The following is a 27,718-nucleotide window of genomic DNA, read 5'->3' as shown; positions in this document are numbered from 1 at the left end:
ATATTTCAAAAGCCAAATACCAAAAACAAGAACAAAGGAAAACAGGCTCTGCAACCAGAAGAAAATCATTTGGAAAATTATACAAAGATTTCTCCTTTGGATTTTATGACAGTATTATTTAATAAGTAAAATCTGACCCATACGAAAGAATCATGTTAGTTTTACCTCAGTATTACATAATTTTTTTATAGTGGGTATAGAAGTTTGTTGGTGTCTGTTAATAGCTATGGTATATTAACACAAATTCTTTATAAATGACTTAGTTGTTTGTTATTTTGCAGACCATGCACTGAAAGGAAAACATCCTATGGGAGAAAATAACTTTAGATTCTATTTCAAATAATGACTTTTATATAATGGCTTAAGTTAGGTTCCTGTTCTGGACAAAGAAATTAAGAATTCTAAAGGTGAGAATCGTCCTCTCTGAGGTGTAATGTGTTTTGGCTTTAAAAAGATACAGTATATTGATCACATATTTTATTATTATTGCTTGTTACTTAGAAAATAATAATTTCTGGTAGTCTCAAAGCAAAATAAGATTAATAAATGAGTACTTCTAATTTCTGTATCTTTCTTCTAATACACGTCTTTAGGATACTGGTAATATAATATCAGATATTATACTTTGTTTTCCTTTAACTTTTTTTTTTTTTTAAGATTTTATTTATTTATTTGACAGACAGAGAGACAGCCAGCGAGAGAGGGAACATAGGCAGGGGGAGTGGGAGAGGAAGAAGCAGGTTCATAGCAGAAAAGCCTGATGTGGGGCTCGATCCCAGGACTCCAGGATCACGCCCTGAGCCGAAGGCAGACGCTTAACCGATGTGCCACCCAGGCGCCCCTGTTTTCCTTTAACTTTTAACAGAGTTATCTTATTATGACTATAGTAATAACTTTATTATCAGTTTTTAGTAGCTTATTAATATTGTTCCCAACGCCAATATCAATTTAAAGTTAAAAAAATTGTCCAAGAACACTAATTTAAAAAGTGAAACTACACGTTCAAATAAATTTGATACTTTAAAGAGAAAAAAATATATGTATGATCTCATTAATGAATTTAAATATGGTTTTTAGATATATAAACCTATATCTTGTTTACATATATATATGTATATACAATATTTTTTCATGAAATGTTCAAGATGCAATATTGAATTACTATATTCTATACCTGTAAAATATCAGCAGGATCTTCTTTCACAGACGCAACCAACAAAGTATGCCCATTGATGATTCCTTCTGCCAGGAAATACTTGAAGACCAAAGAAGAATAAATATTGTATTTATCCTCTTCTGTAAAAAAGAAAAAAATTATAGTCAGAATCCTACCACATGCCAAGCACACGCAGATGTTTTAACAATTGTTCTCCTTAAAACAAGTATATGGAATGGGGCAATAATTGTCTTCCTAAAAAGTACGGTTAGATAGGCTAAGAGACTTATCTAGATAGTCAATGGGAAGTGAGTGCTTTTAATATAGTCTGATTTCAAAATTACTCTCCATCCTCTACACCACCTCTAATATCCCCAAAATGTAGAGGGTTACGTATGATCACAGCGAAGAAATCACATATTTTTTTCTTTCCTAAGATTTTTTTTAGGCACTGCATCTCTAAAATGCCTCTTCTTACCTACCAAACAGTTTGTAAACTCACACTTCATTTCTTACATGTCACAGTTAGTTAAGCATGTAAGTGTATGTAGACTGAAAATTATTGGTAAAAAAAGTATTACTTCTACATTTGTGTTTTAGGTTTTAAATCCAACAGCAATTTAAAATTGAAGACTTTAATTTGAGAGTTCTTAAATTTGTACTAAATGTTTTCCTACTGAACAGTTCTTTTACCTTTCATTATTCCTTCATTCTCTCTTCTTTCTGAATTTTTATGAAAAAATCATATGCTAGGTTTGACAAAGTGTTTTAATATTTTTGAGATTTTGTGATATAATATAAACACCTTAAGTATACCTTTGTTTTCTTAATAATACTGATAAGCTACATGCCTACACTTTTATATCAGCTTTCTTTCCTTTAATACTTTGAGCACAACACAAAGAGACAAAGGTAGATTTACTGAATTATTTAAAAAAAGAGAAGCCATTATTATTCAACAAATATTAATTGAATTCCTATAATATGTCAGGCATTGTTAACATTTGTAAAAACCGCACCACTAAAAAATATTGCTAAGAAAGTTTGAACTTGTGGTAATGTTAGCACCATGCACAAAGCCTCTTGCAGCTTTAAGTATAAACCTGAATAAAATACCATTAAAAAATAAATATTTGAAGGCACTGCAAAGCAATGAAAAGTAGACAGCAACCACAGCAGTTTCCTTTTGAAAGACGGTGATCATGACATGGAAGAATTTCAAGTTTCTGGCCTTTTGTTTTGTTTTGTTTTGTTTTTTTTGTTGCCTAAAATGAGGTTCTTAAGCTCTCTTAGCTCTGACAGCTTTAAATCATATCCTTTCCAGCTTGAGGTGGTAGAATGTAAAGTTCAGTGTTGCCAAAACAGCTGGAAGTTTAGGGGGAAAATCCTTGAAGTAAGAGAGCTCTGAAAATTTATCAAATGTGCCTAAATCCATGGTTGACCACTAAGCTATCAATGCAAGAGTGGGAGAAAGAAACAGTAAGTAGGAAAGAGAGAACAGGATAAAGCTGAAAGACAACTAAATCATGTGAGAATTACAAATCTGATGTTCCTTTGAAGGAATGCACTTCCCAATGAGCAGAGTCTTGTAATATAGAAAGCTGAAGTCTTATTGACTTGAGGTGGCAGAGGACAAAACTCAGGGCTGAGAACCACAGAAAGTGTGAGACCCCAAATTTGGGTACAAATTCTGTATAAATATCCGGCTCTCTTCTAAGTTTCTTACTGTAAGGGACAGCCCTATGTGACCAGGTTAAAAAAGCAACACCTAAAGCTGGAAATTGAGCAGAGATATACAGATAAATGCACAGTATGCTGAAGTGAGAGTTAATTTAAGATCAGGTAAGTTAACTGTCTATTAAAACAAAAACCCTGAAATCCTCAGAAAAAACAGAATGGAATCCAGAATCATTAAAATGCATTTTTTACAATGTAAAGATTTCAACCAAAAATTAGTGAATATGATCCATACTAGGGAAAACACAACCTACAGAAACTGACTCAAAGTAAAATGTACTCAAAGTATTAAACGAGGGGTACCTGTTTGGTTCAATCAATAAAGCATGTGATGCTTGATCTGAGGGTCATGAGTTCAAGCCTCATGTTGGGTGTGGAGCCTACTTAATTAAAAAAAAAAAGAACAAGGTATTAAAGGACAATATATCAATAAGTGAACAGAAAAGGAATATCAACAGAGAATGAGAAACTATAAAAATGAACCAGATAGAAACTTTAGAGTTTAAAATTATTATTCCTTATATGAAAAATTTATTTGGTGATCTCATGAGTAGATTGAAGATGAAGAAAGGAGAAAAGTAATTGGTACACCTGAAGGGGGATCAACAGAAATGATGAAATCTGAAGAACAGAGAAAAAAAAAATTAAGAAAATTGAACAGAACGTCAGAGACATGGAACAATATAGAGCAGTCCAAAACATGTTCAAGTGGAGTCCTAGACATTGGGAGCAATACGAAACAGAAACAGTATTTCAAGAAGTGATGGCTAAAAATTTCCTAAATTTGAGGAAATACTCATTTACAGATCTAAGAAGCACAGGAAGCTTCTGTTAGGATAAATGCAAAAACCCCAAATCGAAGTACATCATAGTTAAATCCTGGAAGCAGGAGGGAGAAATGGCATGTGACATACAGTGGTACAATGATAAAATCAACAAGTGATTTCTTTTTTTTTTTAAAGATTTTATTTATTTATTTGACAGAGAGAGACAGCCAGCGAGAGAGGGAACACAAGCAAGGGCAGTGGGAGAGGAAGAAGCAGGCTCCTAGCAAAGGAGCCTGATGTGGGGCTCGATCCCAGACCACCGGGATCACGCCCTGAGCTGAAGGCAGACGCTTAATGACTGCGCTACCCAGGCGCCCCAACAAGTGATTTCTCATCAGAAACAATTAAGGCTAGAGGATATGATAATTATATATTCCAAGAGTTGAAAAAGAAAAAACTTAATAAAAAATTATAAATGTGTAAAACATTTTTAAGAATTGAGGTGAAATACTATTTTCATACGGGACAGCAGACTTGTACTACAGGACACTAAAAGCTAAAGGGAAATTATACAACGTGGTAACCTGCACTTACAGGAAGGAATAAATAATACAAATGATGACAAATATATGGGAAATTATAACACTCTGTGATCATCTGTATATATGTACTTATGTGCATGGATGTGTGTGTATAGATGTATATATATATGTGTGTGTGTGCGTGGATAAATTAGTTTCTAAGAATTTCTTTTTTTTTTTTTTTAAGATTTTATTTATTCGACAGAGATAGAGACAGCCAGCGAGAGAGGGAACACAAGCAGGGGGAGTGGGAGAGGAAGAAGCAGGCTCACAGCGGAGGAGCCTGACGTGGGGCTCGATCCCACAACGCCGGGATCACGCCCTGAGCCGAAGGCAGACGCCCAACCGCTGTGCCACCCAGGCGCCCCTGTTTCTAAGAATTTCTTAAAAAAATACCTGTTTAAAGCAAAATGGATAGAACTAAGCAAAGAAAGACATAAATTCAATTTGGGGATTTTATCCTACATTTCTTAGTAATTGTCAGAACAACTAAGGAGGAAAATCATCAAGAAAATAGAAAATCTAAACAACCTCACAGACCACCTTAGATAATATACTGTTCCAGAATATACATTCTGTAGTGCATCTAGAATGTAGACCAAGAGAAACAATATGCTATCCCAATATATTTCAAAATATTAAAATCTTACTTTAGAAACTGAAATTCTAAAAATCCCATTTATTCCAAAACATGAAATATTTTGGAAAAATCTGACAATACACGTGCATGCATTAGCTTCACACTGAAACGTATAAAATATTCTGAGAGCAAGTGAAGAAAACCTACATAAATGGAGAAGTATATCATGTTCAGGGAATATAAGACTCAAAGCTTTCCAAACTGATCTATAGATTTAATGGAATTCCATTGTAAGCCCCATAAGATTTTTGGAGAAATTGATAAGCTAATTACGAAATTCACACAGAAATCCAAAGGTCCTAGAATAGCCAAACAAATTTGAAAGTGAACAGTTGGGAGACTTACTATCTATTTCAAAGCTTAGAATAAAGCTACAGCTACCAAGGCAATGTGGAATTAGCTAAAGGAGAGAAATAAAGATCAATATAAAAGAATAGAGTTCAGAAATCAACGCACATACCTCATTTTTTATAAAGGTGGAGAAATAATTGTTTTTTCAACAAACTGTCCCAGAACTATTGGATACCCAGATGCAAAAAACAACAAAAATCTCAATTTTACCCCATATTACAAAAAACAAACAAAACACCAAAAAACCAACAACAAAATTTCTCTTACTTCATACTAATATTCAAATATTATCTTGAAATGGATCACAAAACTAAATATAAAAGCTGAAACAATAAAATTATTGAAGGAAACATAACGAATAACTTTGCAACTTTGGGGCAGACGAAGATTTCTCAGGGTATGGAAGCAGGAACCACAATAGAAAATGGATAGCAAGCTACAGAAAGAAAATATTTGCAATACATAGATCTGATAAAGAACTGGTATCCAATTTATATACTAAGAACTTTTAATTCAATAAGAAGACAAACTACCCAGTATAAAAATAAGCAAAAGATTTTAATACATCCTTCACAAAAGAAGATCTATGAATGCCCAATTAATGTATAAAAAGATGTTTAACGGTATTAAACACCAAAAAAAAAAAAGCCAAAAATTTAACCCTGTGAGAAACCACTACATTCTTACTAGAAAAGGTAAAATAAAAATACAATACCAGATATTGACAAGGATGTCGAACAAATAAAATGCTCCTACATTGCTAGTGGCAATGCAAAGTGGTACAGCACTTTGGAAAATAGCTGGGCAGTTTCTGATAAAGTTAAATGAACACTTACAGGAACCAGCAATTTCCCTTCTGCATATTTACCAAAAAAAAATGAAAATACTCCTGTACATAGTGGTATACAGAATGTTTATGGCAGGTTTTTTTTGGTAACAGCTAAAGGCTGCAAACAACACAAACGTCCAACAACTCATGAATGGAAAAAACAAATGGTACATGTACAAATGAAATAATTCTCAACAGCGAAAGAAATAAACTAATGTACGTGCAATATGGATGAATCTCAAAAACATTAAGCTAAGTGAAAAAAGCCAGACACAAAAAGTATGCATGGCTCGATTGCCTTTATGTGATATTCTAGAGAAAGTAAAAACTATCTCTAGTGATAGGGAGGAGTTAGGTGCTTGGGGCCAGAAAACTTTTTGGGCGTGTGGAAATTTTGGGGGATGATGGAAATGTTTTATATCTTGATTGTTGTGGTGGTTCTAAGAGTATTTATATTTGTAAAATCTCTCTAAAATAAACACTTAAAATGGGTCCATCATAATTCAGTAAATTTGCTTTATTAAAACAATTTCTTAAGGTGCAACTAAAACACCAGTTAGTAACTTGTTTATAAACATTCTCAGCACAATGTATTAGAGCAAATCCACGATTAGAAGTATAGCATATTTACATGAAGTTCAACTTTATATATTAAAGAACACAGCTAGTTAATACTATCATCACAAGTTAAAGTTAATATCCACAAATCTAAAAGACCCAAAATGTGATTTAGGAGAAATTGATGAGAGCTTTTGTGTGTAAAGGAAAACACTTTCAATGCCTCTGTACAGCTAACAGCTGACGGGCGGAAAAGCCAGCAGAGAAATGTAGGTGAGATGACCAGCACTGCCTGTTGACGAATGCAGCTACCATCCTGGAAAAAAAATACTCATTTTACATAACTAACAATTTGTCTCTATTCAACTTTAGAAAAAACCAGAAAGTCATGTATAAAAAAAAGAACTGATTTTATCTTAAGGAATTACTATTAGGTCAGTTTACAGAAGCAACCATATAAACCAAGGTCATTACAAATCATTGATGTAAAAAACAAATCAGATACTAAAAAACCTTAATTTCTAAGGTTGACATTTTGACAACATGGGAAATTTAAATTTTTAAAAATTCTTCCACCATCCATAATCCTCACAGAATTATTGCTAAAATTTGCTATATTTCCTTTCGATACTTTTTCCGTGGATGTTTTCTTATATGGTTACAATTATTACTGAATTTTGTATTCTGGTATTTTACCTAATCTCACATGCTTCGTAGTCTTATAGCTATTATGCTTCAGGGTGCATAATATTCTAGAAAATGTGTGTACTATAATTTATTTCATCATCCCTCTTCCATGGACGACTTCTGCTTTCAGGCTTCTGTTACTATTAAATACACAAGTACAAAAGTGCCTCAAATCCCATATATCCAAGATGGAACCAGTAACTCATTATTTTTTTCTATGAAATGTGGTCCTTTTTTAGCTTTTAAAAAAATCAGAATTTATTTTGATAACTTCCTCTCTCTCGCCTCCCTATCCCTAAAATCCCGTTAAATTTATTTTCAAAGTATTTCTGAAATTAGATCACTTCCTTCCATGCCAGTGTCACTCTCCTAGTCATGCTACCAACAACTCTTGCCTAGACAGCTACAATTGCTTATTTATTTCTTTGCATCCTCTCTGGTCCTCCAATTTATTAGTGACCTTTTGAAAATACAAACCAAATCATGTCACTTCCCTACTTAAAAATTTTCAGTGGTTTCTCCTTGCTCTTGAGAGAAAGAACTAAATCCTTTAACACGGTCTACATGCTCTGTGTGGCTGCTGCCACACAATGTGTATAAATAAAAATGCTAGGGTTAAAAGCGGTATAATACCATCATTTCCCTATAAAAGGACATGATGCTTGTTTAACAACTTTTTAGTAAAGAAAGAAATAAACCTATTTAATTAGAAAAATAAAAAATTATTTGTAAAATTAAGGACACATATTACATTATTGGGTGAGGGAGTGAACTAAGAGAAATACCTCATAAACTAGGGAGAGACACCTACAGATAATAAAAAATATTGAGTGGGGGCGCCTGGCTGGTGCAGTTGGTTGAGCGTCCAGCTCTTGGTTTCAGCTCAGGTTGTGATCTTAGGGTCCTGAGATGAGTCCCATGTCGGCTCCATGTTCAGTGTGGCGTCTGCTTGAGATTCTCTCTCCCTTTGCCCCTCCCACTCATGCTCTCTCTCTCTCTCAAATAAATAAATCTTTTAAAAAAATGATTTATCATTAATGAAGAGTGACAATAAACTAGGTGGCAGAATTTCTCTTTTTCTACCTATGTTTTAAATGAGTGAGAGTTAAACTCTTTTCTTACCTACACACAATCCCTCTTGATCTTACCTACACTCATAGCTTAAATTACTATCTCCAGTAGCCATACTACATCTTAAGTCAGGACCTTTGCATAAATTACTTCAGTGTTTTGGCTAGCTAATTCCCTCAAATCCTCTCAGACCCAAAATAGGTAAACTCATCTTTGGAAAAGCTTTCCTCAAGGCTGGCTGAGATGAGCAGCGTGCCCTGGAGCATCTTGTTAACTCCTCCAGCAGCATTTAACATACATACTGAAATTTCTCCATCAAGCTAAAAGATCCTCATGACAGAGAATTCTCCTTATTGCTGTATTGCTGTAGTAGGTACAAACTATACATTTAGAAAATATTTGTATAATTAAGGTAAAAAACAAAAATCTATTTTGTCTTAAAAATCAGCCAGATCTACTGTAGTCTGGCTGAAAACACACCCTAGCACACACACACACGCACACATACATGTGCATACACACTTTAATAGTTATTGACCCGATTTTTGCAAAGACTCCTATGAGGCAGACAAAACTAATAGGACGAAGATCGCCTAGTTAGGGATTAGCTTAAAAACCTAAGCTCTTCAAGCTGAAAATCACCATTTTTGTGAAACAAATTTTGAAGTCGTATACTAAGCATTTATTTAATATATTTAGTGAATCCCCATAACACTGGGAAAGCAAAAATGATAATGATGTGACAGAACCGCCAAAAAGCAAATACAGCTCTGGCCTGAATTAATAGTCTAATTCTTAGGTTGAGAGAGATGGTTGTCCTAGTCTATTCTATAGTAGTGGACCAAACGGACAATAGTATATTTCATTCAAGGACTTACAGAAACTAAAGCATATTCAAAATGAAGTGACCAGGATGGTACTTAAAAGCATGAGAAATGGGATACTTAGAAGAAAAAGAGACCCAAGGGATGCAAGAGAGCTGTCTTCAAAAATTTGATGGGCTGTCATATATAAATGGAATCACACAAGAGGTAGAATGAAGCCTAATGGATAGAAACAACAGGAATATCTATTTTTCTTTAATATCAAAGTCCAAAGGAGTGTGACTTTCATTGTGCTGAGAATGCTATTAAAGTCACCAATGACTTTCTAATTGTCTATTTTCTTGCACATTTTAAAAATCTTTATCTTATTTTGTCTATTGCAGCTATCATCGTGGACGAATTTCTTCTTGGAACTATACTCTCCCTCTCCACTCATATCCCCTATTTTTAAGACACATTTTGTGCTCAATTGCCCTGTTTCTTTAGACATTCTTTATATATGTAAACAGTTTATATAGAGCTCTCAATTATTTAGTAAATACATACGAAATAGTTCTATTTAATTTTTCCAGTCACTACTTTCAACTATGCTATGTCAAATCTTCCTTTTCTCATTTCTTGACAACTAGAGCTAATTCAATGATTTTCTTATCAGTTTTAGTTATTAAAACTTGGAACAGTCAAGTTTAAAACTTCAACATTCAGTAAAAAGCTTCTCCCCCCCCACCCCGCCCTTCAGTGGAGACTAAGACCTGTGGCTTGAAAGTCTTAGTGGGACAGTGGGTTCTAAAGAAAAGGAAGGTTCTAGGGGCGCCTGGGTGGCACACCAGTTAAGCGTCTGCCTTCGGCTTAGGGCATGGTCCCGGTGTTATGGGATGGAGCCCCACATCAGGCTCCTCCGCTGTGAGCCTGCTTCTTCCTCTCCCACTCCCCCTGCTTGTGTTCCCTCTCTCGCTGGCTGTCTCTATCTCTGTCAAATAAATAAATAAAATCTTTTTAAAAAATTTAAAAAAAATAAAGAAAAGGAAGGTTCTAAAATACCTCTTCTTCTATGCCTTTTCTCCAAGTCCTAGTTCTATTGTTGGGAGAGCAGGGGGGAAAAAGTGGCAGTGATCAACTTACATAATTGGCTGTCTGGTTAGGGAGAGATGTCCCTAGCCTCACTATGATCTGGTGTATTTAATATTTAAGCCTGCTGCTTTGTAGTCCATGAAGTTATGGTGGTTTCCATGTAGGTGGTGAGCGTGGTTTTTGTGGGTGGTGCTCAGTTTCACTTTGGCCACATCTGTCATTAAAAAACCTTCTGAGGTGGAATCTAGGTTTTGGGTGGAATGGCCAGTAATTCATATTCAATTTCTGCTCTGGAAATGTTGGCTATTGCTATCATTATTACTTCGGCATTTATACAATCTATCCCTGCAGGCCTCCCTCCCTTTTCTACACCAGACACAGAAAACAGTGTTGTTGTGGAGAATGCTGACAAATGGTAGGAGATTTAAGGCAGGCTTCCCCAAGGATTCTCTGGCCATGCACCATTCACTGATGGGCTTACAGGTTCAGATCAGGTTATGATCTCAGGGTGGTGGGATGGAGCCCCATGTTAGGCTCCACACTCAATGGGGAGTCTGCTTTTCTCCTCTCTCTCTCCCCCTTCCCCTGTTCTCCCTCTCTCAAATAAATAAATAAATAAATAAATAAATAAATAAATAAATAAATCTTTAAAAGAAAAAAAAAAGAAAGCACAGAAATAGAAATCAACATTCTTGAGAGAGACCTATTAAAAGAGGAAAAATGTAGGGAAATGCTAGATCAGAGCAATCTAAGCATAGCTAGTGAGACATTTAGAATCCAATAGACATAATGAAATGCAGAAACAGAAAAGTTAGGTAGCATTGTTATATCAAACTATGGTAGTAAATTTATGGTTTAAAGTCTCAAAAGTATAGTAACATCATCTCATGTTTTGATGAGAGTAATGAGTATTTCCATCACTTCAACTTTTTACTTTCTTCCTGAAGTGCATCCTTCATGATATCTCTTCATTGTTCAAAATGCTCCACGACTACCTATACTTACCACTATAAAGTAACTTTCTTTGGCCAGGGTTTCACAACATTCATTCCTTCATTCAAGCATGTATTCACTGTGCCCTTACATGGTTCCCATGGTCACACAGCTTACAGTCTACTGAATAAGATACACAATCAGGTATTTTCAACAAAGTGTAGTAAGTGCCATGATATAAAGTAAATAAAGAATACTACAGAAGTATACAGGAGGAATACTAAGTAGAACTGGGGGTAAAGAAAGCAACAATTAAAGAAGTCTTTCTGAAAGAGAATCTAAGTGGAGACCTAAGGGATGATTAAGAGGCTGAGAAAGACAATTATCATATGATCTCACTGATATGTGGAATTTAAGAAAGAAGGCAGAGGATCATTGGGGAAGAGAGCAAAAAATGAAACAAGAGGAAACCATGGAGGGAGACAAACCCTAAGAGACTCTTAATCTTAGGAAACAAACTGAATGGAGTGGGGAGGGCACAGGATGTAATGAGCACGGGGTATTATATAAGACTGATGAATCACAGACCACAGACCTGTACCCCTGAAACAAACAATACATTATATGTTAATTAATTGAATTTAAATTTTAAAAAATGATTTAAAAAAAAAAGGGAAAAAAGAGGCAGCAAGAAAGAATTTAAGCAAAGGCCTGGAAAAAAATGGCACTGAGACCTCCCAGGGAAAGTATGCAGCACTAGAAGAGGGAAGAGGATACTACTATTTTAAATAGAGGCAAAGGAGTCTTAAAAAACAAAAGCAGAGGGGTAGAAGGAAAGCCAGAACAGAAATTATAACAGATTCAAAGGAAGAGAGCACTTCAGGAAAAGAGTGAGAAACCACATCAATTGTTGCAGAGATCAAGAAGGAAGGGACCTGAGAAGTATTTCTTGGGCTTGGCCATGAGAAGGTCACTAATGTCTCTGGCTAAGGCGGCTTCAGTGATGTGCGGCTGCCTGAAGTAAACTGAGGAATGACTGAAATACCATGAAAATGTGTAGGAGGTACAGACTACTTAAGAGGCTTGGCTACAAAAGGGAAGAGAAAAAGGGATAGTTAGAAGAGTGGGGTTAAGGACGAAGAATTTTCCCCTTTGAAAAAGAAATAAGGCTTGAAAACAGATCTGAGCATGTTTAAGTACACACAGGAAAGAACTAAAAAAAGAGGGACAAGTTAAAGAAAGAAGAGAAAATTGATATTGCCTTCGAAAAGTGGAAGGAGGAAAGATCTGAAGTCCGGGTGAAAGAATGATTCTCAAACAGGAGAAGGTAAGGGACATCTTCCCATGTGTGGGTAGAGGTGAGTACTGAAGTTTGACAGTGGGAATTTGGGTGAGTTCTCATCTGAAGAGAATACTGCTCCCATGTGAAATACTGCAAGTTATCTGAGAAAATGAGGGAGAAAGTAGTAATGTTGGATGTTTGAGGACAAGAAGGTTTTAAAAGGCCACTGAAGTTATTGAGAATGAAAAAGAGGTAATGACAGATACAAAAGTTCACTGGCAAATGCTGAAAGCTTACTTGAGGTTGGAGATCATGAAGGTCTCCAATCAATAACAGAAATAACTAAGAAGTCACTGTATGGCAGCAGTGAGATTATAGAAAAGGTAGGAAAGCCAAAGGTATAAATCTCACTCCAGAAAAAATTTTAAGGCAAATTACCACGTTTTAGTGTAAAATGATGATTTAACGTCAGAGAAAACTGCTTGCAAATCTTAGCTACAAAGTGTGTGACCTTGGGCAAGTTACTTGGCTTCTCTCAAAATTCCAATCCCCTGTAAAATATAGACATTTCCTCTGTTTGCTGTGAAACTAAATGATAAAAACATGTCAAGGGCTCAGCATGACACCCAGCAATGTTACAGCATGATATACTCAATAAATGTTATATATTTCAATACAATATTTAATGATAATATTTAAGACATTAGAGTTTGTTTTACATGAAATAGGTATTATACAAAGCAAACTGGAAAGATTTAGAAGGGATAAAAAAAGTAGGAAATTGACTCTACAGAGAAAAAAAGAGTATTACAGAGATAAAAGTAACAGGGAAGATATTAGAATAGCTTAATTCTTGGACAATGACCAAAGATAACAAAGAGGTGAAGCATGATGGATTTAGCTGGCCATAAAGTTAAACAAACAAAAATCCCAGAAGTCCTCTGGTGGATGAAAAGTAAACAGCCTTCTCTCTGCACACTGCAATTTGAGAAGCTGGTCTAAGGCTCTGAAGTTTTACCATCTGAATTCTACAAGTAGGTAGTTGAGGCAAGAGACCCAGGAGAAGGAAGCCAAACTTTCCCTCTGACTAATTCTAAATAAATAATCTCTACTTCAGAAGAGCTTTCACTTCTTTACTACATAAACATATTGTGTTGATACTCACTTTTGCGCATTTGTTAATATAGTTTTCTCTCTGCATTTCCCCTCAATTTCTACCCATAGTTTGATTCAATTTAAGCCTCTTATATCTGCAAAAACATCTGTATATTATATATGTACTGTTCATATTTATTCCATTTTCAAACAACATCCAGTTTAAGTTCAGAAAGGGTAAAACCCAAGATTCATACTGCCTAGCAGTGCTAAACACACTGTCGGTGCTTAGATGCTTCCAGCCAAAAGGTCAGGTGGTTTTACTAAAGAACTGCATGGATACCAGTTTGTCCTATTTCAATCTTTCAACAAGTTGTACTACCATAAAATAAATTAAGAAAAACACAGAACACAAAACAGCAATTGGTAAGCTTTTTCTTAAAGAGTCAAGAAAATAAGTTTTTCAGACTTGTGAACTGTACATACAGTCTCTGTTGAAACTACTCAACTCTGCCCCTGTACCACAGAAGCAACCATAGACAATGTACAAATGATTAAGCATGGTTGTGTTCCAATAAAACTTTATTTATAGATAGGTCACTGGCTCACAGGCAGTAGTTTGCCAACTTGTGCATAAGGAAAATGGTTAAAATTTATTACATGGTGTAGAAGAAAATATGTAACTCCACAATTTCAAAAAGGTTGAAGGCAACTTTTTGCCTTGGTAAATGAGTAAACCATTTCAAGAGAAATGCTAAAAATTGACAATCTATAGTGAAAATCTATTAATGCAAACCATCTCCATGCTTTAATTTTCTTTAACTTCTGGAATAAAAAAAAATCTTTGAATGATGAGCAATATAGTAATGCCCTATGCTCCTATCCACTGACTTTAAGCTTCCATAACTGGTTTATATTTGGAACTATTGAACCATTTTTTAATGCAGACTTCATCTATTATACAAGCTGTATTGGCTTGGAAATGAAAAGTAGAGACCTAGTATATAAAACTCCTGCTAATCTAATCTTTCAAAAATGTGAAAATGCTTCCAAATTTTGCCTTAAGGTTTTCTTCTTTTTAAAAAAAGGTTTTATTTGTTCATAAAAAAGATTTATCTATTTTAGAGAGAGAGAGAGTGCTCGCATGAGCAGGGGGAGGGGCAGAGAGAGAGGGAGAGAGAGAATCCCAAGCAGACTCCCCACTGAGCAGGGGGCTTGATCCCAGTACCCTGGGAGCATGACCTTAGGTGAAATCCAGAGTTGTATTATACATTGGTGAACTGATATTTCATTAAAGATAGACTTTTAAAAAAAATCTATTACTATGCTTTATTCTTGTCTGAGCTTCTCCTTATTACTCACTATAAAAACAAATCTCCTTTGCTAGACCATCAAATTCATTAGGCATGTGTTCCGTTCCCATACAACTGCAGACAACAACGTCACTATGCTTTCTGCCACTGTATAACAAGGATGCCCCATCCTGTAGCTTTCGGTATCATGGATCTCAGTTCCTTTTCGCTCTCACTAGCAGTGTCATCAGAGTACAGATTTCTACTAACAATCTGTTCATGGCAGTTTAGGCTTTCTCTAATTAATATGCTCCTTAAAATCCTTCCAGCTTTTGCCTACTACCTGGTTCCAAAGCCACACTCATATTTTTAGTATTTGTTATGGAAGCACCCAATTGCAAGGTACCAAAATCTGTTATGAAGTAACATTATCAATATTTGCAGAAGATGATTGCCTACTCACGATATTCAAGTGAATCTATAAACTATTCAAAGTTGCTGGTTATAATATCAACACACAAAAATCAATAGCAGCCCCTTGTTCTAGCTACAACCCATGTTAAAATGTATTAATAGACACGTCTGTTATGGTATTTAACTTATTATATTGTAATTATTTGCTTTACCTATGTCTCTTCCATAGGTGCAAAGTTCCTTAAGGGAAGAGAGTATCTGTTTTATATTTGTAACCCCAATATCTAGCATACACCCATGTGTTCCATGAACATGTATGGGATGAATTATCAATCATCACTAGATTCTTAGTATCATTCACAGACACTTCCCCTGTAGAAAAGAATTAAAATTGAGTTGCACATTTAAAAACCTATTATAGTAACTCTTCAGAGTTTTGGTTATCAAAGAGAAAAGTCCCAAGCCCAAATGATGAAATGCCGTTCTTCACTTTTCACTTGTTTGGACTGGTGAAGACGTAAATGTTTGATAATCCACAGTCAAGGGTGAAGGTAAACTCACTGATGTATTCTTATAACTGCTGACTGACTGAAGTAAAAGATGGTATATCCCTCTTGGGAGAACAATCTCATAATATCTACTACAATTTAACATGCCTCAACTAAGCAAGTCCGTATCTTGTAATTTATTCTACAGATATTTACATATGTTTGCAAAGCTTATATACAAGAGTATGTACAATAGCATTGTTACCAGCGGAAGAATGGAACTTATATTCATCAATAGAGACTTAAATAAATTATGGCACTTCCATATAATGAAATCTTAGGCATTTGTTAGAACAGGCATATGACTGCACATGGACTGACCTCTAAGACGTATTAAGTGGAAAGATCAGAGTGCTTCCATGCTTATTACGTCAGTAGAAGTATTTGGGGAGGATACCAGGACTGTATTGTCTCTGGGTATGGGGACTAAGCAACTGAAAGGACAACCTACTATTCTCTACATATCTTTTTTATTTTATGTATTTATTTATTGACATTAAAACTGAAATATTTTGTCCATAAAATCCTTCATTCATTCATTATTTAATAAAAGATAAGTTTTTAAAAATGAGACTGACACCATCATTTCTGGAACTTCACAATTACAGGTATTTCTCTCTCTTATGTCTACTGTTAGGAATAATTCTGTACCTCAGGTTCTTAAATAGTACTTTAAAGACTGATGGGTGACACAAATATTTTATAGAACATATTCTGCTTTTTATTAAATGTTGTCTATTATTCAGAGACTTGGGCACTAAGTCCTAGGTCAGTGTCCAGAAAATTATACTGTAGTGATTGAAGTAAATGGCTGGTAAGAACTTGGCAGATATTTTGCAACCATGAGCTGCATGTAAATTAATGGTTGGGATCAAATATGATGACTGAACACAGGACCAAAATGACTCAATGGCATGATTTTTAAAAGTTAATATATTTTAGGTAGCAATAAGCTGCAACTCTACAAATCAATCTTTAACAAATATTGCACACCTGAAAAATCTTAATTAATAGCCTTTGTATATTGTTTTACTATATGGAGACAAAACTTTCTGACTGGAATGAAGAAATGCTGATATGTAAAATAAGAGCATTTTTTCTTTTTTAAAAAGTCTAATTTTATTATTAATTTTTTGTTGAAGTACAGTTGATGCACAATGTTACATTAGTTTCAGGTGTATAACATATTGATTCAACAGTTCTATACCTTTATGCTATGTTTACCACAAGTGTGGCTACAATCTGTCATCATATAACCCTACTATAACACCATTGACTACAATCCCTTTGCTCTACCTTTCATCCCTGTGATGAATGCATTCCATAACTGGAAGCCTGTACCTCCCACTCCCCTTCACCCATTTCACCCATTCCACCCCCCCATCCTCTTTTTTGGCAGCCACCAGTTTGTTCTCTTAAAAAAAATTTTTTTTTGGCATTGCTGAAACTTTTTTTTTTTTTTTAAAGATTTTATTTATTTATTTGACAGAGAGAGAGACAGCCAGAGAGAGAGGGAACACAAGCAGCGGGAGTGGGAGAGGAAGAAGCAGGCTCCCAGTGGAGCAGGGAGCCTGATGCGGGGCTTGATCCCAGGACCCTGGGATCACGCCCTGGGCCGAAGGCAGATGCTTAACGACTGAGCCACCCAGGCATCCCTGGCATTGCTGCAACTTCTATTCTTATTGTGAATTAATTAAATGAGGGCTCTTTCAAGTTTAGAAATTTGAAAATTTATTAAAAGAAAAAACCCCCCACAAATGTAGGCTTAATTTGCTATTTAAAATTTCATTCTAAAAAGGTATAAAACTCCTATTTTACTGTTTATGGCCATTAAATGAAACATGTAAGAAGGCTACAGAGCACAGTTATAAAAAACATGTGCTTTTCAATCATACCAGAATCCAAATCCTAGTTCTTTCACTCGCTGCGTGATAATGGGAAAGTTATACCCGTCTGAGCCTTATTTCTTAAAGTATAATATGGGGATAATATGGATTACATATAATATCTCACAAGGTTGTTATATTAAGGGAAAAATCATATATAAAACACTTAGTACAGGGCACCTGGGTGGCTCTGTCAGTTAAGCACATGGCTTCAGCTTGGGTCATGATCTCAGGGGTCCTGGGATCAAGCCCCGCAACGCACTCCTTGCTCGGCGGGGAGTCTGCTTCTCCCTCTCCTTCTGCCTGCTTGTGCTCTCTCTCTCTCAAATAAATAGTACACAAAATCTTAAAAAAATAAAAATAAATAAAACAGTACAATACTGACCCATAGTAAGACTTAAATAAAGGGCAGCTCTCACTATTATTACTATTATTACTTTTTAATTATTATTACTCTTTAATAGAATAAGATGTACTACACATCTCTTCTGAGTTTTCCAGATAGAACTTCACTTATTAGACAAATGCTTATGTACATACCAAATTTAAAACACCACCATTTTGCATTCTTGGGGCAGAGTGACACATTTCATTGCTACCTTAAGAGAAGTCAAGGAATATAAAGTAACTTTATTGGTGCTTAGAAATAATAATTCTGTCTATATTATCACATTTTATTGTCTCAATATGCTGAGTATAGGCAAAGTAAATTTGGAATATTGTATTCAGTTGTGAGCACAGCTGAAGAGATGACGCCAGCATGACAGGTATGACAAAAGAACCAACAGGAGAGTGAGGAACGTGAAAACCACAACACATAAAAAACAGTTTAAGAAACTGTGTCTATTTTATTTAGAGAAGATTTGAGGTAATAAAATATTTCCAAATATTTTAAGAGTATCATGTGAGAAAGTATGCTAATTCTGTATTATATCAGAGAACAAAATTAGAAATAACAAATCTGTTAAATTATATAGTTTAAACATTAACATAAAGAACTTTCTGGGGCTCCTGGGTGGCTCAGTTGGTTATGTGTCTGCCTTTAGCTCAGGTAGTGATCCTGGGGTCCTGGAATGGAGCTCCTGCTCAGCGGGGAGTCTGCTACTCTCTTTCCCTGCCCCCAGCTCCTGCTCTCTCTCGCTCCCTCCCTCTCCCTCTCTCAAATAAAATCTTAAAAAAAAAAATTAAGAACTTTCTAATAAATCATTGAATTTTCAATGATAATACATAGTTTTATGAAGTAGTGGGACCTTTAAATTATATAATCTGTATTCAAATGGTGTTTGATACTGTCAACGATGATAGAAAAGTGATTTATGGCTAGTTGGGAACTATGACTAAGTAACTGCCAAGGTTTATTTCAATTCCAGATTCTATGACCTAAACTAAACAATAAGGCAAATAGGATTATGTATGTATAATTAAATGAGAACTACTGGCACTTAAAAATGAACAAAAATACGATTTATCACATTGTTACTTTTCTTTCAATAAGAAGAAAATAATAATAAAAATGTATGATATCTGTACAATGGACTTATTGGTACATCAACTTCTCAAATTAATCACTGTAATAATCCCACTGTAAATACAGATTTTCCAAAAAAAAAATTGGCATTAATTTTATAACCTTTTTAAAAAGAAATGGAGGTGGGAGGTTAAGATGGCGGAGGAGTAGGGGACACCTTTTTCAGCCGGTCCCCTGAGTTGAGCTGGATAGGTACCAGACCAGCAGGAATATCCACGGAATCAGCCTGAGACGCAGGAAGATACATCTGGATCTCTACAAATGAACATCTCCAGCGCTGAGTATCGAGGTACGAAGCGGGGAGCCGTGAAACCGCGCACAGATATCGGAAGCTAAACAGAAGGGGGAGGGAGCCGCCGTGTCAGGGCGCCGGGAAGCGGTAGCCACCTGCAAGGGGGAGTGGACAGACCGCGGACCCGCACGCTTGAGACAGCAGGCTGAGAAGGGAGCTCCGGGAGCGTACGCGAGAAGGCTGGCGGTTGGCGGGCCACCTGCACGGGGGAGCAGGCAGACTCGCGGACGGCACCCGCGAGACAACAGACTTAGAACGCGAACTCCAGGAGCGCGCGCAGGGCGGCTGGCGGGCCACCTGCACCGGGGAGCGGGCGGACCGCGGACCCGCACTCTGGAAACGGCAGACTGAGTCCGTGAGCCGGGAGCGTGCACCACCAAGCATCTCACGGAGCTCCGGAGCTCCGGTGTGCTCACTGGATCGAGGCTGAGACCGGGAGCTCCGGGAGCGTCCGCGGGGCGGCTGGCGGCTGGAGGGCCACCTGCACGGGGGAGCAGGCGGACTCGCGGTCAGCACCCGTGAGACACCAGACTGAGACGGGGAGCTCCGGGAGCCCGCGCGGGGCGGCTGGCGGCGGGCGGGGTTGGAAACACAAAGGACAGAGACGTGCCGGCCCTGGAAGTGAGGGCTGGGACGCCGGGTGTGGGGCGCACAGCCCGGGATGCTGCAGGGTTGAGCAGCACCAACAGAAACAGAGTTAAAGTGGCCAGAACATCAGTGGAGAACGATCCGCGATCCCTCTGTTCTGAGACAGAGGCTGAATTTCAGCCGCTGCTGCTCTCTCAGAAGAGGCATAGCAAACCGCCAGGGAAAGCCGCCAGAGAACAAAAGCCCGGAAATACCGGCTCACAGGGTGCCCATCCCCATCCCCCCTCGCAAGGGACACAGAGACTCTACCCAAACAGGGTTTTCTGAGTACCTGCAGGCAGGCCCCTCCCCCAGAAGGCAGGCTGAAAAATCAAGAAGCCCACAACCCGGAGCGCCTGAGTGGCGCAGTCACCAAGCACCTGTCTTCGGATTAGGGTGTGATCACAACGCTCCGTAAGGAGTCCTTCATCGGGCTTCTCCACCGGGAACCTGCTTCTTCCTCTCCCACTCCTCTGCTTGGGTTCCCTTTCTTGCTGACTGTCTCTCTCTCTCTCAAATAAATAAATAAACTCTTTAAGGAAGAAGCCCACATCCCTAAGATCTCTATAAAACAAGGGCGCACGGCCTGGGTCCCAGTCAACACTTGGGCTCTGGACAACCCTGCAATCTCTCTTCATCAGAATGACGAGAAGGAGAAGTCCCCCCCAGCAAAGAAAAGATAATGAGTCTGTGGCCTCTGCCACAGAATTGGCCTCGGCCACAGAATTAATACATATGGATGTATCCCAATTATCAGAAATGGAATTCAGAGCAACAATGGTCAAGATGATGAGTAAACTTGAAAAAAGCATCAGAGAAAGCGTTGCTGAGAATATAGAATCCCTAAGGGCAGAAATGAGAGCGAATCTGACAGAAATTAAAAATTCTATGAGCCAAATGCAGTCAAAACTAGAGGCTCTGACGGCCAGGGTCACCGAGGCAGAGGAACGCGTTAGCGAATTGGAGGATGGGTTAGTAGAAGAAAAAACGAAAATAGAAGCTGGTCTTAAAAAAATCCACGCCCACGAATGTAGATTACGGGAGATTACTGACTCTATGAAACGATCCAATGTCAGAATCATCGGCATCCCTGAAGGGGTGGAGAAAAACAGAGGTCTAGAAGAGATATTTGAACAAATTGTAGCTGAAAACTTCCCTAATCTAGCAAGGGAAACAAGCATTCGTGTCCAAGAGGCAGAGAGGACCCCATCCAAGCTCAACCAGGACAAACCTACGCCACGGCATGTCATAGTGCAATTCGCAAATATTAGATCCAAGGATACAGTATTGAAAGCGGCCAGGGCAAAGAAATTTCTCACGTACCAAGGCAAAGGTATCAGGATTACGTCAGACCTGTCTACAGAGACCTGGAATGAGAGAAAGGCTTGGGGGGGCATTTTTAAAGCTCTTTCAGAGAAAAACATGCAGCCAAGGATCCTTTATCCAGCAAAGCTGTCATTCAGAATTGATGGAGAAATAAAGACGTTCCAAAATCGCCAATCATTAACCAATTTCGTAACCACGAAACCAGCCCTACAGGAGATATTAAGGGGGGCTCTATAAAGGTAAAAAGGCCCCAAGAGTGATACAGAGCAGCAAGTCACAACCGATACAAAGACTTTAAAGAGAAATGGCATCATTAAAATCATATCTGTCAATAATCTCTATCAATCTAAATGGCTTAAACTCTCCCATAAAACGCCACAGGGTTGCAGATTGGATAAAAAGACATGACCCATCCATTTGCTGTCTACAAGAGACTCATTTTGAACCCAAAGATGCATTCAGACTTAGAGTAAGGGGATGGAGTACCATCTTCCACGCAAATGGACCTCAAAAGAAAGCTGGAGTAGCAATTCTCATATCAGATAGACTGGATTTTAAACTAGAGGCCATAGAGAGAGATACAGAAGGGCACTATATTATTCTTAAAGGAAGTATTCAACAAGTGGATATGACAATTATTAATATATATGCCCCCAACAGGGGAGCAGCAAGATACACAAGCCAACTCTTAACCAAAATAAAGAGACATATAGATAAGAACACAGTAATAGTAGGGGACCTCAACACCCCACTATCAGAAATAGACAGAACACCCTGGCAAAAACTAAGCAAAGAATCAAAGGCTTTGAATGCCATACTCGACGAGTTGGACCTCATAGATATATATAGAACACTACACCCCAGAACCAAAGAATACTCATTCTATTCAAATGCCCATGGAACATTCTCAAGAATAGATCATGCTCTGGGACACAAAACAGGTCTCAGCCAATACCAAAAGATTGAAATTATCCCCTGCATATTCTCAGACCACAACGCTCTGAAATTGGAACTCAACCACAAGGAAAAACCTGGAAGAAACTCAAACACTTGGAGGCTAAGAACCATCCTGCTCAAGAATGACTCGATAAACCAGGAAATCAAAAAACAAATTAAACAATTTATGGAGACCAACGAGAATGAATACACAACGGTCCAAAACCTATGGGATACTGCAAAGGCAGTCCTAAGGGGGAAATACATAGCCATCCAAGCCTCACTCAAAAGAATAGAAAAATCTAAAATGCAGTTTCTATATTCTCACCTCAAGAAACTGGAACAGCAACAGAGGGACAGGCCTAACCCACTGACAAGGAAGGAGTTGACCAAGATTAGAGCAGAAATCAATGAATTAGAGACCAGAACCACAGTAGAGCAGATCAACAGGACTAGAAGCTGGTTCTTTGAGAGAATCCATAAAATTGATAGACCACTGGCAAAACTTGTCCAAAAACAAAGAGAAAGGACTGAGATTATTAAAATTATGACTGAAAAGGGAGAGGTCACGACCAGCACCATTGAAATTGCAAGGATTATTAGAAACTTTTATCAACAGCTATATGCCAAAAAACTAAACAATCTGGAAGAGATGGAGGCCTTCCTGGAAACCTATAAACTACCAAGACTGAAACAGGAAGAAATAGATTTCTTAAATAGGCCAATTAACTATGAAGAAATTGAGTCAGTGATAAACAACCTTCCAAATAATAAAACTCCAGGCCCAGACGGTTTTCCTGGGGAATTCTACCAAACATTCAAAGAAGAAATAATACCTATTCTCCTAAAGCTATTTCAAAAAATAGAAACAGAAGGAAAGCTACCAAACTCATTCTATGAGGCTAATATTACCTTGATCCCCAAACCAGGCAAAGACCCCCTCAAAAAGGAGAATTACAGACCGATTTCTCTAATGAATATGGATGCCAAAATCCTCAACAAGATCCTTGCTAATAGAATCCAACAGTACATTAAAAGGATTATCCATCATGACCAAGTGGGATTCATACCTGGGATGCAAGCATGGTTCAACACTCGCAAATCAATCAATGTGATACATCATATCAACAAGAAAAGACTCAAGAACCATATGATCCTCTCAATTGATGCAGAAAAAGCATTTGACAAAATACAGCATCCTTTCCTGATTAAAACCCTTCAGAGTGTAGGAATAGAGGGTACATTTCTCAATCTCATAAAAGCCATCTATGAAAAGCCTACTGCAAGCATTATTCTCAATGGGGAAAAGCTGGAAGCCTTTCCCTTAAGATCAGGAACACGACAAGGATGCCCACTCTCGCCACTATTATTCAACATAGTACTAGAAGTCCTTGCAACAGCAATCAGAAGACAAAAAGGGATCAAAGGTATCCAAATCGGCAAAGAAGAAGTCAAACTGTCTCTCTTTGCAGATGACATGATACTCTATATGGAAAACCCAAAGGAATCCACTCCCAAACTATTAGAAGTTATAGAACAATTCAGTAAGGTGGCAGGATACAAAATCAATGCCCAGAAATCAGTTGCATTTCTATACACGAATAACGAGACTGAAGAAAGAGAAATTAGGGAATCCATCCCATTTACAATAACACCAAAAACCATGCGTTACCTTGGAATTAACTTAACCAGAGACGTAAAGGACCTATATGCTAGAAACTATAGATCACTTTTGAAAGATATTGAGGAAGACATAAAAAGATGGAAAAATATTCCATGCTCATGGATTGGAAGAATTAACATAGTTAAAATGTCCATACTACCCAGAGCAATCTACACTTTCAATGCTATCCCGATCAAAATACCGAGGACATTTTTCAAAGAACTGGAACAAATAGTCCTTAAATTTGTATGGAACCAGAAAAGGCCCCGAATCTCCAAGGAACTGTTGAAAAGGAAAAACAAAGCTGGGGGCATCACAATGCCGGATTTCGAGCTGTACTACAAAGCTGTGATCACAAAGACAGCATGGTACTGGCACAAAAACAGACACATCGACCAATGGAACAGAATAGAGAACCCAGAAATGGACCCTCGGCTCTTTGGGCAACTAATCTTTGATAAAGCAGGAAAAAACATCCGGTGGAAAAAAGACAGTCTCTTCAATAAATGGTGCTGGGAAAATTGGACAGCTACATGCAAAAGAATGAAACTTGACCACTCTCTCACACCATACACAAAAATAAACTCCAAATGGATGAAAGACCTCAATGTGAGACAGGAATCCATCAAAATTCTAGAGGAGAACATAGGCAACAACTTCTATGACATCGGCCAGAGCAACCTTTTTCACGACACATCTCCAAAGGCAAGAGAAATAAAAGATAAAATGAACTTATGGGACTTTATCAGGATAAAGAGCTTCTGCACAGCCAAGGAAACAGTCAAAAAAACTAAGAGACAGCCCACGGAATGGGAGAATATATTTGCAAAGGACACCACAGATAAAGGACTGGTATCCAAGATCTACAAAGAACTTCTCAAACTCAATACACGAGAAACAAATAAACAAATCATAAAATGGGCAGAAGATATGAACAGACACTTTTCCAATGAAGACATACAAATGGCTAACAGACACATGAAAAAATGTTCAAAATCATTAGCCATCAGGGAAATTCAAATCAAAACCACACTGAGATACCACCTTACGCCAGTTAGAATGGCAAAGATAGACAAGGCAAGAAACAACAATTGTTGGAGAGGATGTGGAGAAAGGGGATCCCTCCTACATTGTTGGTGGGAATGCAAGTTGGTACAGCCACTCTGGAAAACAGTGTGGAGGTCCCTTAAAAAGTTAAAAATTGAACTACCCTATGACCCAGCCATTGCACTACTGGGTGTTTACCCCAAAGATACAGACGTAGTAAAGAGAAGGGCCATATGCACCCCAATGTTCATAGCTGCATTGTCCACAATAGCCAAATCATGGAAGGAGCCGAGATGCCCTTCAACAGATGACTGGATTAAGAAGCTGTGGTCCATATATACAATGGAATATTACTCAGCTATCAGAAAGAACGAATTCTCAACATTTGCTGCAACATGGACGGCACTGGAGGAGATAATGCTAAGTGAAATAAGTCAAGCAGAGAAAGACAATTATCATATGATTTCTCTCATCTATGGAACATAAGAACTAGGAGGATCGGTAGGGGAAGAAAGGGATAAAGAAAAGGGGGGTAATCAGAGGGGGGAATGAAACATGAGAGACTATGGACTGTGAGAGGCAAACTGAGGACTTCAGAGGGGAGGGGGTGGGGGAAGGGGATAGCCTGGTGATGGGTAGTAGGGAGGGCACGTATTGCATGGTGCACTGGGTGTTATACGCAACTAATGAAGCATCAAACTTTACATCGGGAATCTGGGGATGTACTGTATGGTGATTAACACAATATAATAAAATAAAATTTAAAAAAAAAAAAAAAGAAATGGAGGACAATGCACCGTGAGCATTTTTAAATTACCAGAGCTATATTTTCAGATATACTTGCTTCATTTATTTCACGTTCAGATCAACATTTGAATTTAAATTAAAACTTAAGATATTTCCTTTCTAATTTACCTTAACTCTTATAGAAAGTTACATATTTAATATCAGAATAGGCAAACCCATAAAATCATTATGCACAATAGAAAACTCTGATCAGGAAGAACAAAGTGTGTATGCTATACTAACCAATTAGAAGAACTGTTCCAACAGCCAAACCTCCACCTGGAAATGAAACAAAACCAAGAAGAAAATTAATCTACCCTTTCATACACATTATCTTTAGTATAAAAGTTAAGCTTTTTCAAGGACAGCCACTCCACTAACTTTAAAATTGCAGACGAGAACAACATTTTAATTACCTTTGCAATACTTTGCTGAAGGTGCTATTATGAAATAATTACATATTATATGTAATTATACACTACACATTACAATTACTTTCATAATATACTGTACTACCCTCCCTTTTCCTGTGATAGGACCATGCAGCATTAAACATAACTGTGGTTACGTGTTCCAATAATGTTATATTTAGTACTTGTTAATAAATTAACTCAATAGCCAAGACCTAAATGTTCACAGTAACTTAATACTACAGAAGTACAACATAGGAAAGGTTATTATAATAGAAATTCCACTTTAATATTTACACCCAAATTTAATAAGCCTTGGGGGGGAAGCCTGATAATTAAAAGTAATTCTTTCTTTCAATATGAATAATATATGCAAAGACTGGACATACTTTTAAATACATTTAGAATTTAAAATAAACAATATTTTCATAATTTCAAACAAAAAAGTCACAATCATAAAATACAATTTAAGAATAGCAGAAAATGTTCTTTTGGATATCTAAATTAGGGCGATACAGTCATGAGCATATAACTCAAACAGTGATTCAATAAAAATCAATTTAAAATCAAATTGTAGAAAACTAGAACTACACTAAAAAGACATTTGAGTACAAATATTTTGTGCAACATTTGTAAAAACATTTGTAAAAGTATTACTATTTGTAATTGTTATAAATTATACTAGCAAATTCACTTAAAAAAGAATAAAATATGCATATCAAAGAATGAAATGTATTTAAAGTAATTTAAAAAGAAAATACTCAAAAATTGTTGGACAACTGATGACAATCCTACCAGTGTCTTTTGGTTTTGGTGCATAAAACTGTGAAAGGAACATTTAGAGTATCAATAAAGAACTTTTCCCCCAACAAATTGTGTAGTGGCAAACATCATATAGAAAAATTTAGTATGAAAAGTTCCTTTGATAGTGTTTACTTTTTGCCTTGCAAATATGCATAAATGTTATCTTTCAAAGAGTTTGAAATTTGGTAATATACATGAACATAGAATACAATGCAACATTTGGTGACTTTATGACTCTAAATAGAACATTTCAAATTGTTAGAGAAGATTTTAAAAAGAAATTAGTACTTTATATATTTTTATGTTTAGGTGGATTTGTTATAGGACTAAATATATATTTTAATTTCACATTTAGATAGTTTCTTTCCATATACTACCTAAAGCCATACCAGACTACACAGGATAACTTCAAATTTTGTTCTAACTTAAAGATTCACATAAACTGAAATATATAGGATGATAACCACCATAAAAGATCTGAGCAAAAAAATTTCTCTAAGATTAGGCTACATGTCTACTCAGTTTGTGCTACATATAGAACACTACTAAGTTTTTAATCCATTTTGAGCACTTCATT

The 27,718-nt window shown here is 36.9% G+C and overlaps 1 protein-coding gene across 2 annotated transcripts in view; it reads right to left on the bottom strand.

The window, feature by feature from the left end:
- ELP4 (elongator acetyltransferase complex subunit 4) overlaps positions 1-27,718 on the bottom strand; it is a 244,991-nt gene that overhangs the window by 211,006 nt on the left and 6,267 nt on the right. For both annotated transcript variants that reach the window (XM_011222740.3, XM_002917478.4), the window contains exons 2-3: positions 26,171-26,206; positions 1,175-1,296 (exon numbers count right to left, since the gene is read on the bottom strand). In XM_011222740.3, the coding sequence (XP_011221042.2) occupies positions 1,175-1,296; positions 26,171-26,206 (158 nt within the window). The remainder of the gene's footprint in view (positions 1-1,174; positions 1,297-26,170; positions 26,207-27,718) is intronic.

Source organism: Ailuropoda melanoleuca, chromosome 16 (assembly GCF_002007445.2).
Source record: "Ailuropoda melanoleuca isolate Jingjing chromosome 16, ASM200744v2, whole genome shotgun sequence".
Lineage (NCBI taxonomy): Eukaryota > Metazoa > Chordata > Mammalia > Carnivora > Ursidae > Ailuropoda > Ailuropoda melanoleuca.
The sequence above is the reverse complement of the archived record's forward strand: the minus strand, read 5'-3'. Positions and strand labels throughout refer to the sequence as shown.